The sequence below is a fragment of the Pholcus phalangioides genome, unplaced genomic scaffold (assembly GCF_987345545.1).
Source record: "Pholcus phalangioides strain wild (caught in Gottingen) unplaced genomic scaffold, Ppha-v1.0 ptg000018l_1, whole genome shotgun sequence".
In the NCBI taxonomy this organism is placed as follows: Eukaryota; Metazoa; Arthropoda; class Arachnida; order Araneae; family Pholcidae; genus Pholcus; species Pholcus phalangioides.
In genome coordinates, this window is record NW_028301611.1 from 3,882,284 (window position 1) to 3,895,871 (window position 13,588).

Sequence of the window (13,588 nt, forward strand, 5' to 3'; positions counted from 1 at the left end):
AGTATGAAAGAAAACCTGGGCTATGTGAAAGGGAGAGGCGTGACTTTCAGGGGTGCATGCCTTTCATAAAGGTTTGCCTGGTAAGCATAGACATAAAGTAGAATATACGGCCAAAGCCAGAAATTGGCCAGTTCCGGAAGTGGTTGGAGATCCCTGTCCAAAGTCTGATAGCAAAAGACATATTCACGGTCATCAGAGTTGGCATATTTTTTTATGATAAATTGTGTCCACGTTAGTTATGGCAACCCATCAAACTTCAGTCACATCATGTGGAAACAATTTTTTTTTCTTCAGAATTTGACAGAAAAACTATGTGTATATTATTGCAAATAGTTTTCTATTTTGAATTTTGCTTTTTTTTCTCTCGCCACATAGAGCTAATCCAATACAGCTGCTACACATGGCGATGTATCACACATTGGCGACGAAATAAAATGATTTGGTACATACTGAACCATCTTACATCAGCACATAAAACTTTAGCCAGGTATCTCTGGCAACTTTGCAAATTGGCCAACCGAAGCCTAAATCATTTCTGAAAATCAGACTAATTAATTTCAATTTTTTTTTTCTGCGTTAAGGAAGTGAAAACATTTCATTTTCTCCAGAAAATACCCCCACACTGTAACAGATGAATCTAAACAATGAGATCATGAAAGTCTTGAAAATATGCTTGCTAATATGTGCTTTGTTATAGCTATGTGCATTTACTACTTTTCTTGGGCAACATATAGGTAATCATTGTTAGTTACTTATACTATACCAGGGATAGCAAACTTTTATTTGAGGTCAAACATAATGATTATGTAACCCCAGTGAAAATGTTTACAGCTTTTGATGCTGTGGAACCTGGGAAAAACACTAATGGAACACCAGTTGGAAATTTATGGAGTAGAAGTGCAAAGGATCATGTGATTGTCACAATTACCCAGTATACTATACAGGCACATGTACCTGTATTGTATGATCCGGTTGTGCATCCATGAATTATTTCCAAATGAGTGACTCTCATAAAATTGGCCTAAATTGTGCCCCAGCAGTTTACATTAAATATATTTGACACAGAACTTTTTTTTTTCCGTCACTGTCTATTTATATTCCAGTTTCTGAAAAATTGCTACTCTGTTCTTTTATTTTTTTTTATCAATAGATTTTTAAAATTTGCTTGAAACAAATTTTCATTTGCTAAGGATAAGGAAATGTCCTTATCCTGGCTATTCTCAGCTCTTTTTTCAGATTATAAAATGATAACTTTCGATCTTAAAACAAAAATATATACACTTTTTTCTTAATAATATATATTTTTATACTTTTAGGAGCAGTATACTTTCATATTTCACCTTTTTTATAATTTGAATGTTTTTAAATCAATAAGTTATACCTCAATGAAAATTTTCCCCAGCTTTTTTTTTTAATTTGTGAGATATGGAAAGCATCGCTTTAAGTCCTACAACACCAGTTGCCACCTATCAAATTTTGTGTTGCAAAGGTTGACAAGAAAGTAGCCATCACTTGAATCTCTTTTTAAATAAATTAGAATTGTAAATTAATTCACAAATTAGGTTCCTTCAGAGAAAAAAAGAAATTAATGTTTTTATTACATGTCCTTCTCCTAGTTATTTTTTTGTGAAAAATATATTTATAATTACTTTTACTCCAGAGAATTCAATTATTTTTTCCGCAAAGCACATTTTCAGCATGTTTTTTATCAGAGTTACAAAACATGTAAAAATGTCTTTGTCTTTCTCCTGGCATCAGGTAATCCGAAGGAAGGTTTGATCTCAAATTAGGGATGAATAAAAAAGTAAAATTCAGATTTCTCTGTTGCAACATCAAGTTGCATTAATGTTTCATCTAAAGACTTTGCTTTGAGAATGCATCTGGTGCTCTAGCAAAACAAAGACAAATTAAAATTCTGTTGTCCACTATAAACTCAATGAAAAAGGAGCGAGAAACACAAACAATAAAAAATGAAAATGCAATTGACAAAAAAAATTGTTCAGAGTATAAATGCTTGTCCAAGTTAAAATGAGCTACAATAATAGATGGAACATGTTGTGATGTGCAAGCGTTAATATCAAATTAAATGCCGAAACAGGCAAAATGTCTCATTGGATTTGCCTATCTCTTAAAATAGTTGAATTTAAATTAGTTTTTTCACCATGAATTTTTAACAAACTTCATTTTTGACTATATTTCATTTATTAGAAGGTAAAGAAGTATTCCGAAGAATATTTTTGGATCTTTTGGTTGAAATTTTTTATTACATATTTTCCATTTTTTTGTCCAATTTTGTGAGAATGACTCAAATACTTCATGGAACCATATTTAAAATTTATGTATTCTTATTATATAAAAATTCTTGGCTGCAATAGGAGAATTTCTCAACGAGGAGTGATATATATAGAAGGGGATACAAGAATGGGAAAAAGGTTGGGGAAGAGCAGTATAAACTAATGGACAAGTCCATTTCATCTGAGGATGATGCCACTCTCTGCTGTCCATAAAAAAGTTTTTAACAGCTGGATGATGCTGTATTAGTATTCAGTGAGAGATGTATTAGTTATTCAGTGAGAGGACATGAGGTTTGATTACCTGAAAAAGGGGGCAGTTGAAAATTGTTTTTCTTTCTTTCCTAAACGGCATTTGGTGGCAGTGTCAGCAATTGTGATTTTTGGCCTGAGTCTGTTTCGACCGCCCATGTACAGTCCCGTTCAGTGCACACGAGCTTCAAGGAAAGATCAAGATACTCATTGCCTTTGTAGTCTAGTGAGCTCACCTGGACAGTGAGAGGATATGGGTTCAATTCCCAGTAAGGGAAGTTGTATTTTCTCTGTCCTAAATACGGACTGAATGAACGCCAGGGTCTCTGCCACCGGACTTATCCCGTTGCCGAGATCTCTTCCAGCCCAGCTTCGTGGCAGAGTCTGGAACAAAGTGAGTGTGTACACCTAACAGTCTGAGTGTGTAGCTAGTGTTGTGTATGATATTTCAATGCTGCCATCTATACTTCAAATTGTGAGTGAAGTGTAATGATTGAATATTTGTAACGTTATAGGCCTGTTGCTCTCTGTGGCGAGACTTTTTAACGGGGAGATCGGCTCGCATTCGCGCCTTGAAGTTAGGAACCACAGAAAACCTAAATACGGACTATCAGTCCCTTGGGATCACAGAGTGTCTGTGTCATTGTAATTTTACTTTTTGTGGAGTTTTATTGTTTTGTGTTTTCCTCAGTTTGATTGTATGTTTTATGTGTTGTGTTCAGTCCAAAAAAATAAATAAATTTTAGCATCAGCCAGCTGTTATAAACCTTTGTAAGCTCCTTCTTATGCTCCAAGTGTTGTTCTTCCCCAACTTTTCTCTAATTTTTTAATTCAAATATCTCAGCAAATATTGTACTTGGAAACATGGATTTTTTTTGTTGGCCTCAAGACAGACAGATTAATTTTCCAACTGGAAGTTAGAGGACAAGGAGAATGCATTGCGAACACATAAGAATTTAGACTTTTTAATTTTATGAGACACCATATTTTCACTTTCAAAACTGGCACAGAGTGATTTCTGAAAACATTTTGAGCATTTTTTAAGTTGTAACCATACCTCTACGACGAATTGTTAATGAGATATAGGCCAAATTAGGACTTATAGGACACCCTGAAAACTACACAGTGGTGGCTGCTCAACATGGGGCAAACCAGTCTTAGGCCTGATGTACCATTGATGAAGATTATGAGGACACCCTTTATATTGATTCTTTTTGTGGTGTTTTTTTTTTTTGTGAACATGTGTGTATTTTGTTTTTTATATGCTTCAGTTGTGTTGTTGAATTTGAGATTTAAGAGAAAACCGTAACCAATCCAACTTTTTTTTATGGTCAAATTCGTGTTCAGCATACTGAATTACATAATAAATAACTATTTTTGATTAAAACACATAAACTCTGTCAAAATTTGTAGTTCAGTGTAACTATAACAGAAACCAACCTAGAAGAAAATTATGTAACCATGTCCCATTTTATGTGAAAAGATAAGACATATGTTTTCTCCCCTCCACTATACTGCTCTACAACTTGATTTTTTTTCTCTCTTTAAGATCCCGCTTCTGTGAGAAGTTATAATAGAATAACTCTGTTTAATTTAGAGCATGATACTTTTTAAATATACATACACAGGGCTCCCACTCAAAAAATTAGAAAAATTAAGAAAAAGAAGGACTAAAAAAGTAGGATGGGGGAGGGTACCCCCAGACAACATAATCATAGCATAACAAAAATAAACATTCTGAAAGCAATTTTTTTTAATCAAAATTTTTTTTTCATTAATTTCTTCTCTTTTTTTCATAGCAGTATCCTGTAAGATTGACTCAAGTCAAAGCCAAATGACAGAAATGACTTGGTTACAAAAACAATTTTTGGCCAAAATAGTGTACCAGCAACCACATATAATTCATTTCTGTCTCTCCTTCCCAATATATATTACACTTTTTTTCCTTTTTTTTTGGAGTCTTCCACAGTCCAATCTCTCAACTCTCTTCAACAATGCACAGCAAATTATGAAGGCATGTAGGATTAAATCACAAGCTCCGGTGTAAATAAGCCATTCCAGAAGGGACAGAGCCAGAGTCGTATCTGGTTTGACAGTGTAAATGTCACGGTGAACTAGATGGTTTTACTGCGTTGCCATCTCTTTTTTAAAGGGATTTGTTTACATTTCACTGTTCAATACCAGTGCAATCGTTTTTGAAAAATGAAGCACTTTCATTTCTAGCTCTTTACTGAGTATTGTATACATGGTTTAAATCTCTGCATGCTTTAAAAATACAGAAGACAGTGGAATGCTATTGGGCAGTATCAGAATCACCTAACCTAGAATAGGCCTATGTATCCAACTGCTTTGTAATGCAAACTGTTGTTTCACCTATATACAAAATGTGCACCATAATTTTGAATGATGACTGCTAGTTACTGACCAAGACCATGAAAACTAATTAAAAATTATTTTTTCCATCCAGACAGAAGTTTTTAATGTTTACTCTACTTGTTGCACTCTCAAATAGAGCAAAAGAAAAATTAATAAACCAAATATGGTTCACATACAACCCCCAAATAACCTTGAAAACGATACAATTTCTGCTTTGGCAGAATCATTAATTGCAATCTATAACATTTATACTATTTGGCAATATATCTATGATTCCCTGCTCAATTAAAACCAATTACACAAATTTTGTAGATAGGATTTGGTAAAAAAGTAGGAAAAGTAGGACAAAAACTAGAAAATAGGACATTTTACCAAAAAGGAGGAAAAGTAGGATGAATGGGAGCCCTGGATACATATTATACATGTATTGAGAAAATCTTTTGCCAGAGAGTCAGAATCTGGTCAACAGAAAGGTCTTAGTTTTTTTTAACGTTCCACTTGCATTCACTATAGAAAGTCCATTGCAAAAGTAGCACAGTACACAAAAGTACCACACATACATGGGCCATAGTGGTTACCATGGCCCAATTACGACATTGGAACTTAGTATAAATGAAATAACATAAATGTTCGTCAACAAGGGAACAGAGGTACTAAGTTTTCCGAGCTCTCACATAGTCTTGCAGATTATGATGACTTATATGAAAAACCTAATTACACACACTTTTTAGCTTCAAAATATGCAAGAGACAACTTTGAATGAAAAGAAACGATAATTTAAATCAAAATTCTGATAATTATGAACAAAGCTTTTTCCCATGTTAAAATGTAGCCCCATTCCATACTTTGCGAAAGTAATAACTCCAAATAATAACATTATAAGTGATTCCAATAAGCGGCACCTACTGTACTGTGTATATGAATGCCAAAAAACACTAGCATCACATTTTTATTCAATATTGGAACTAGCTACTTCATGAGTATATGGTAATACAAGATTTTTAAACAAAAAAGCTACCATTTACCATCTAATCGTTATTACAGTGAGTTTGATACTGAGAATAATGATACAGAAATCAAGGTTATAATCAAGGAAGATTAACTTTTTAAAGACAAACAATCATCAATATAAGAAATAAAAATAAAATAAAAAATTACACAGAAGAGCATTTTTTCTCTTGTTCCAGCAATATACTCTGTTGCATGAGCATTAACTCACTTCAACTATCAATTGTCGAGTTACAGCATCTCTTCCTCCAATTTTAGCAGTAACTTTATTACCACAGACATTATCATCTTTGTCGAGTGAATAGGCATATGCTGTTAAATTCATGGTGCCAATGATATTAGGCTGGATGAGAAATTTGTGTGATCCACTCTTTCCACCACATACACATATTTTTGCACTGGTAGAAATACTGAGGATTTTGAATAAATCGCTCGGTTCCAGGGATATCCTTATCTGAGAAGAAAGGAGGAAAAAATATATAAGAGTGAACTTTGATAAATTAATAATGATCTATTTTTTTAACGCAACTTTACTAATATATGATTAGGTATTAAGTAATATAAAAGATCAATTAAAGTGAAACTATACTATTGCATTTTTCATTTATTCCATATTTATCATTAACAAGCTACTGCATTTTCCTGCATATATACAAATCTGCGTATAATAAAGGAATTTCTTAGAGAGGATTTGATGAAGCTAATCATTATATTGGTAGTTTTTTTTAAAACCCAAGTTGGAATATAAATAAATATTTAAAAAGTTTGTTTGTGAAATTTTTTTTAAAGATTTATAGATGGCATATAAATGAATGTTTTAATGAAATTTACATCTGCAAATTACTCCGCTGCAGACTGTGCTGAAACTTTTCTCGAAGTAGCAAAATTTACATTTGTGGATTATATGCAGGAAATTACAGAAACTGAGTTATTCCACTGCAAATATATAATTTGTTTTTGTTCTGAAGCTTTTTTATAATAGGCATGTTTTCAGTATACAGTGAAACCTGAATATAAAGACATTCTGCAGACTAAGAAAAATATTGTTGTAGAGAGATTATCATTATATATCGAGAGGCAACATTATACTTATATGTAATCAAATTTATATGCTATGTTGTCATCTTTTCAACATTTGCATTGTTAATACCACTAGAAAATGTGCTTTTGTGTATTTATTTGATGCAAAAAAATTGCAATTGATTAGTTTATTAATAAAATTCATTTAGATGCATTGTCCCTGTAAAGAAGTTTACACCATTGCACTTTTGTGTCTTACACAGAAAATAGTAATATAAATAACTTTCTTCGGCTTTTGGTGATCCTTTAGTGCAAAATATCTATGTTTTTGGACATCTTCACAGGAACAAAAACAAGTGACAAAGTTTAAATTGAATTTAAAATGTTTTTTAGCAAAATATAAAAACCATATCGTTACAGTGGTTTCGAAGATCTCTTAAAAATATAGTTAAAAAGAGGAATTTATCGTAGCAAAGGATATCATTGTATCTAGGAGTTTAGCATTAGACTATAGTCAATTCCAGATTTCAAAAAACATTGTAGAGAGCTTTATCGTTATATCGAGTATCGTTGTAGTGAGGTTTTACTGTAATCATTTTTTAATATAGGGTAAGATGTCATTAAAATTGTTATAAAGTCATTTCTAAACGCTCATAATGAACGCTCATAATCATAATCATGCTTTTTAACTCTTTACCTACCACATTATAAAAAGTAGAATAAAAAAAAATGATGATAAAAAAAAGAATAATAATTAGTGTAAATAATTTGGTAGGTCATTTTAGTTCTAATTAAATAAAAAAAAATTCAATTAACTAGTTAGCAAGTTATCTAATCCGGTAGTTTGACGTATCATCAGTAAATAAAAAATTAAATCAATAAAAATAAAGCGCCATCTATCTAGCAATTTCATTAAATTTTCATAATTGCAAATGTGAAATACCAAATAAAATTTCTTGGTTTCTAAATTCACGAAAGGGTAAATGCTATTTTTGTGTCTTGTTTCATAAATTAAATAAATTCTTCTCAAAAGAAAAAAGCATTTTAGCCCTAAATTAATATTGGAGGTTCTGGCACCATATGAAAACTTCAACTCATTAGAATTTCAATTATTGTAAATTGAATGTACATGCAATTCAAATTGCACCTCAAATCTCAAATATTTAGAAACACTTTGAGATACAGTAGACTCTTGATAATTCAGCCATGAACTAGTCTGGCCCATCCAGTACTCAGGAATTTTTAGGCAGGTTTCCTTCGAGCATAGAAGAGGAAAACATACCACTGCATGTCTTTGCATAGAAGTTTATATTATTTAAATGAGCTTTTTCAATTGACTTCCAGTAATCTGGTTATACCTTGGTCTGATATGTGCCGGATAAGCAAGAGTCTATTGTATTAAAGTTTGACAGCATTAAAATTCTAAAAACTAAAAGGAAGACAATACGTAAAACTAACAAAGCAGCAATATTTTCTACATGCAAAAGATAAGTGTTTTTTTTTTTTTTTTAAAGTCATTTAAACTTACTGTTAAACAATCAGTGAGATAGTTGAATACAGAGATCAAGACAGGGACAGACTCCCCTTTCACTACTGAATATGGCAAAGTAAATGATACAAAGAATGGTTGATATGACACTATTTTGGCTTCATCAGATATACCGAGCCCTTGTTTGGGATGAATGCATACAGCAGTTCCCATCCATTCTGTAATGGTATGAGGTAGGTTCCTCTTCAAAGCGATCTCACCGCTACTTCTGGAGAATGGGAAAGGTAATCATAATTTAAAATGCAAGAAATTCAAAATATAGATTCTATGAAACATCACAAACAAATAAATCAGGCAATTAAAGAAAAAATTAAGTCACTGAATTGGGAATAGTGATCTCCAACTGATGAGTTGCACAGGTTGGTCAAATGCAGCTCATGAAAAAGAAGTTAACATATGTAACATAGAAATATATTTCTAGGTGTGTGTTACCAAAGATCAGAAATATGTTTAGGTAGTATTACCAGATTCCAACATGACCATATTTCATAATCTGGTACAAATATCTCCAAATATTACTTATTTACGAGGGTATTCATATGGTATGATTGTATGTCCAAATTATATATATACATCATATCATCTTCTTCCAGGATTCATGTTCTAACTTTTATTTTGCATGCAAAGATTTGTTTTTCCTATTGGCAATAATGGTGTATTTTGTGATTTTACACTCAAACATCAGCAGGATTTGTCCTAGTTGAACAGAGACATCTATTTACCCTACGTTTAGAAGTGCTGAAAGATAGAAGGTTTCAAATTGCTGTCAGGCACAATCAATTTTCTAACACAGGAGATTACTTCTCTTTAAAGATGTTTCTAGATAGGCAGAACAAGTTCCAAACTCGTGATCTGGCATGTTGAAATACTACTACTATTAAATAGCACAAGCACCTCGTAAACTAGTGGTTATGACAAAGTGTGTCACACCACCTAAGAGCGTCATGGTGAGGTGGTAATATTGCGTGCCTATTCAGTGTTTTGAAGCAGTTCTTTGTCAGATTATTTAGGGAAGCCACAGATAAACATGAACTAGGTAATGCATGCCAATAAGTGTTGTGCATGCATATGCATGGTTTTAATGTGCCTATGATGCAAGAGATATGCACGTTTTGTGATTGAGAAGATGCTTCCCTACTGCTATTCAAGATGGTCTTTAGTGAGTTATGTATTACACGAAAATATTAGTTCCCCCTTCCCCTTTAGCTGTTGCCTCAGTAGACAGTGCATCAGCCTCATAACCCCTCTCTTTAGCCTCTATATTCAACTCTTAAATGCTGAATAAATTCCTATTTTCATTCACAGAAAAAACTATTCTTATTATGCTGCACTTAAAATTATAGTCTACCAATAACAAACATATACAGTGAAAACTTTGAGAAAGGAGGGGGAGAAGGAGAAACTTCTACGTATATCATCATAGATGTAAACTTTTATCCAGCCCGCGCCGCCCCCCCCCAACATTGTCACAATCATATTTCCAATAACTTTATGCCCATGTCTATAATGGCATAGCTGCCAACTTTTGAAAATGAAAATTCGGGAGATATTCACGCAAACCCGTATTTTATGCTAAAACCACTCCTTAATAAATACAATAGGGATATTTCCAAATAAAATAGGGATATTTCCAAATAAAATAGGGATATTTCCAAATAAAATAGGGATTTTCCAAATAAAATAGGGATTTTCCAAACATAAAAGTTAAAACATAGGGAATAAAATCCCTACTCAAAAACTGAAGTCAAATTAAAATAGGGATTTTACACACATGGAAGTTAAACCCCTTGGGAATAAAATTCATATGTGGAAAAACTAGTGAAATTGGAGGACAAAACTTCAATGATGTAAAAATAAATATTGTGTTCAATCAGAAACGCTGTGAACAAACATTCTGCGCGAATGACCCGAAAATCATCGGAAGATGAAGGAAAAAACCGTCGATTTTAGAAGAACACTGACTTTTTGTGACACTTGCTTGATGTTTTTTTTTTCATTTCACGAGTGATGATGGCAGTCTTTCCATGACCGATGTTTATGTCCGTAACACAACTTGTACAAAAAGGAAAAGTCATCCTCTTCTGGAACGTTTGATGAAAGGAAATTCATCATAATAAGTATCTTTAAAATTGATTAAATATGTTTTTGCTGATCAGTATTCATGTTTTGTTATATCGCACGTATGTAACTTCAACAAAAGAAATTTTGATCATATGCACGTCACTATAATCTTCAATTATTATCCAGGACTTATGGCTGCTAAGCCATTTCCCTGCACGATAAGACAAACAACTTTCTTGTTACCATCAGAGGGTTTGTAAAACTTCCTTAAAAAGGGAATTTCCCCATTTACGACGTGTGACGTCATTTCGAAAGGGGGAAAAAAAGAGGCTTCATGCCCCACAAGAAATTCCTTAGGGATTGTTTTCATAAGCTGGGATTTTTTTAATGAAGTAGGGAATTTTTAGGATTTTTTGTGATTTTCGTAAAAATTCTGGAGATTTAAGAACTTTTCGGGAGATTGAGCGATGAAGCTAAAATTTGGGAGATTTGGCAGAATGGAATGGTCTAGAATGTTCTGCTCATGCACATTCACTTTCATTAAGAGGCAATATCTTCAGAAGGCTGGTTATCTGAAGGATAGAGGGGAAGCGTTTCTTATAGAGAGGTTTTACTGTGCATCAAAACATTCAGAAATGAAATTAAAAGATGAAAAAATTCAAACCCTATTTCTTGCAGCTCCCACAGCCATGTCTCTGGAAAATAACTTCTGATCTCCAGGGGTTCCGCATCAGTATTTTCTATCGCTACATTATCTGTCTTCTCAGCTTTGACAGACATTGGTATGGCCATCTCAGCTGTGATAGGTATTGGTCCACCACGTAGAGCAAACCTTCGATTGCCTCCAATGAAATCTGAACCTCCTACAAATTAATTAAAAAAGTAGACAAAACAGATATTTTACATCACCAATCTGTCAAAACTTAACTGAACTTTTGCTAACGACACACACACATGCAATATGATAAAAAAGTGAAATTGATGGAAACAGACAGTTATTAATCTGTAGTTTTTTTTTGTTCAGGTCAGAAATATTGACATTTACTAGAAACACCAGCAGTATCACAAGTTTGGCAAACTGAATGAACATGAGCCGCATCCCACCTCACATCATCGAAGTGTCTACAGGAATGGATGTGTTCAGAAATGAAGGGGCACTCTCATTCTCTTAGTTAGCAATGCAGTATGATTGGTTCTGGTTCATAATTTATTAATCATACAGCAATAGTTGGCAGAGAAATCAAGAATCTTGTATAATCGTCCAACCTCACTTTATGAAAAAATCTATAATCTGATATTGAGCAAACTAGAATCGTCCAATAATGATTGGCAAAAAAAAATTGAAAATCTCATAAAATCGTCCAGTACATCCTTTCCAGGTCAGTCTAGTCAACATAGTTTGCAGATGGCTATTAATGTTCGTAAATGTCGGACACAGTGAGCAAGCTTCCCAATGAAAGTGTGCATGGCTAGATAAAGAATGGGAAAAAGCCTAACGCTGGGCACGAATCTAAGACTATTTCAACTGCTTCTAATCCCCCCCCACGAAGACTGTCTCAGACATGAGAAGAATCTCAGGTCTCAGTTGAAAAATTTGGAATTTCGAAGTCAGCCTCTGGAAAATGCTGCCTGCTGCCACAACCGCATTCGTTACTACGGTTAATAGGATAGCAATATTTGCCATCAAAAATGCTGGTAAGAGTTTGATGTCTTGTCCAAGTCCAAGAGGGAGTAAGGGTCCTCTGCGATTGGCCATGAGTATAGAGATATTCCGTATTGTCTGAACTTCTCCTAGACTGTAGAGACAATGTTAAAGGCAAAAAAAGTTGGTGAAAATGAGTGAAATCCTAGATGTTAGAGTTTGTTAGTGATAAATTAAATTAGTCAGAAAGGATAGGAAACTTTTTTTTTTTTAAATTTTAAATTTTTTGAGGTTTTTTTGAAAGATAAAGAATAGAAAATGAAGAGGAAAACAAAATACAAAAGCTTGATTAAATAAAAGATTTAGATCAGGCCTAAAATCCATCAAATGACCATCGTTCACAGAATTTCTCTCCACAAGAGTTAAAGTCCTGCAACAGTTTAAACATGATTCCATCTATAAATTTCAACAGCAATGTTGTTGATAATTGATTAGAGATTCACCGCTGTTTTTTTTTTCAACAGAGAAGATCTGGTTTCTGCACATTGTTACTGGAGATGTGACACTTGAGAGGGCCGGCCTACTCGATGCAAAGTCCCGGATATTCAGAGATCCCATATTCTGTGAGAAGGGAGTTTCCATCAGATGCGCTGATTTGGGACTGTCTTTTTTCTCTAGTACTTCAGAATGACTGGTCTCTAAATGAAGGATGTTGTTTAGGGATGGGATGAATAGTGATTTAGCCAAATGCTGAACATTCGGCTAATATTTTGGCAGAATATCAATTTTCTTCAAAATTCATCAAAATTTTAAATAAAATAGTCATTTTAATTCAAAATAAAATTATTAGTAATTTCAAATAGTTGATGTTGAATTTTAATTATGCAATTTATTATTCAAATAAATACTAAAAACTAGTGACTGAAAGATTTTTATTGCCACGGTTACTGACAATCAAATTTCAAATGATGATAAATTATATTTTAATATTACAGCAAGATACCTCAGCTAACGAAGATGATTCGTTCCGGACTCACATTTGTTAGCTGAAATGTGATTTCCCATAGGTTTCTATAGAAAATCATTTGATTCATTCCAGCTTCTGCCCAAAATTTTAAAATAAGTTTTTAAAACACAGAGGAATGCTATAAAAAAAAGACAAAAACTGATTGAAGGCTAATATATATATATATATATATATATAAATGAGAACATAGCGGAAGATGAGAGATGGTGTGAAGATTTTTTCATTTTCCATTATTTACACAACCAACACCAGCTTTAGTCTACTATAAAACTTGTGATTGCACAGCCCAATTGAGCTCATAAGTGTTCCCATCTAATGCATTTGTGATTTGGTCAGCTCATTTTGGTGTCTGATATATGCTA

General features: G+C 33.2%; 1 protein-coding gene across 2 annotated transcripts in view; it reads right to left on the reverse strand.

Moving 5' to 3' along the window:
* Positions 1-13,588, reverse strand: part of LOC149071592 (pregnancy zone protein-like) — a 106,229-nt gene that overhangs the window by 34,793 nt on the left and 57,848 nt on the right. For both annotated transcript variants that reach the window (XM_089247941.1, XM_089247940.1), the window contains exons 19-21: positions 11,222-11,420; positions 8,476-8,704; positions 6,139-6,381 (exon numbers count right to left, since the gene is read on the reverse strand). In XM_089247941.1, coding sequence (XP_089104067.1) covers positions 6,139-6,381; positions 8,476-8,704; positions 11,222-11,420 — 671 coding nt within the window. The remainder of the gene's footprint in view (positions 1-6,138; positions 6,382-8,475; positions 8,705-11,221; positions 11,421-13,588) is intronic.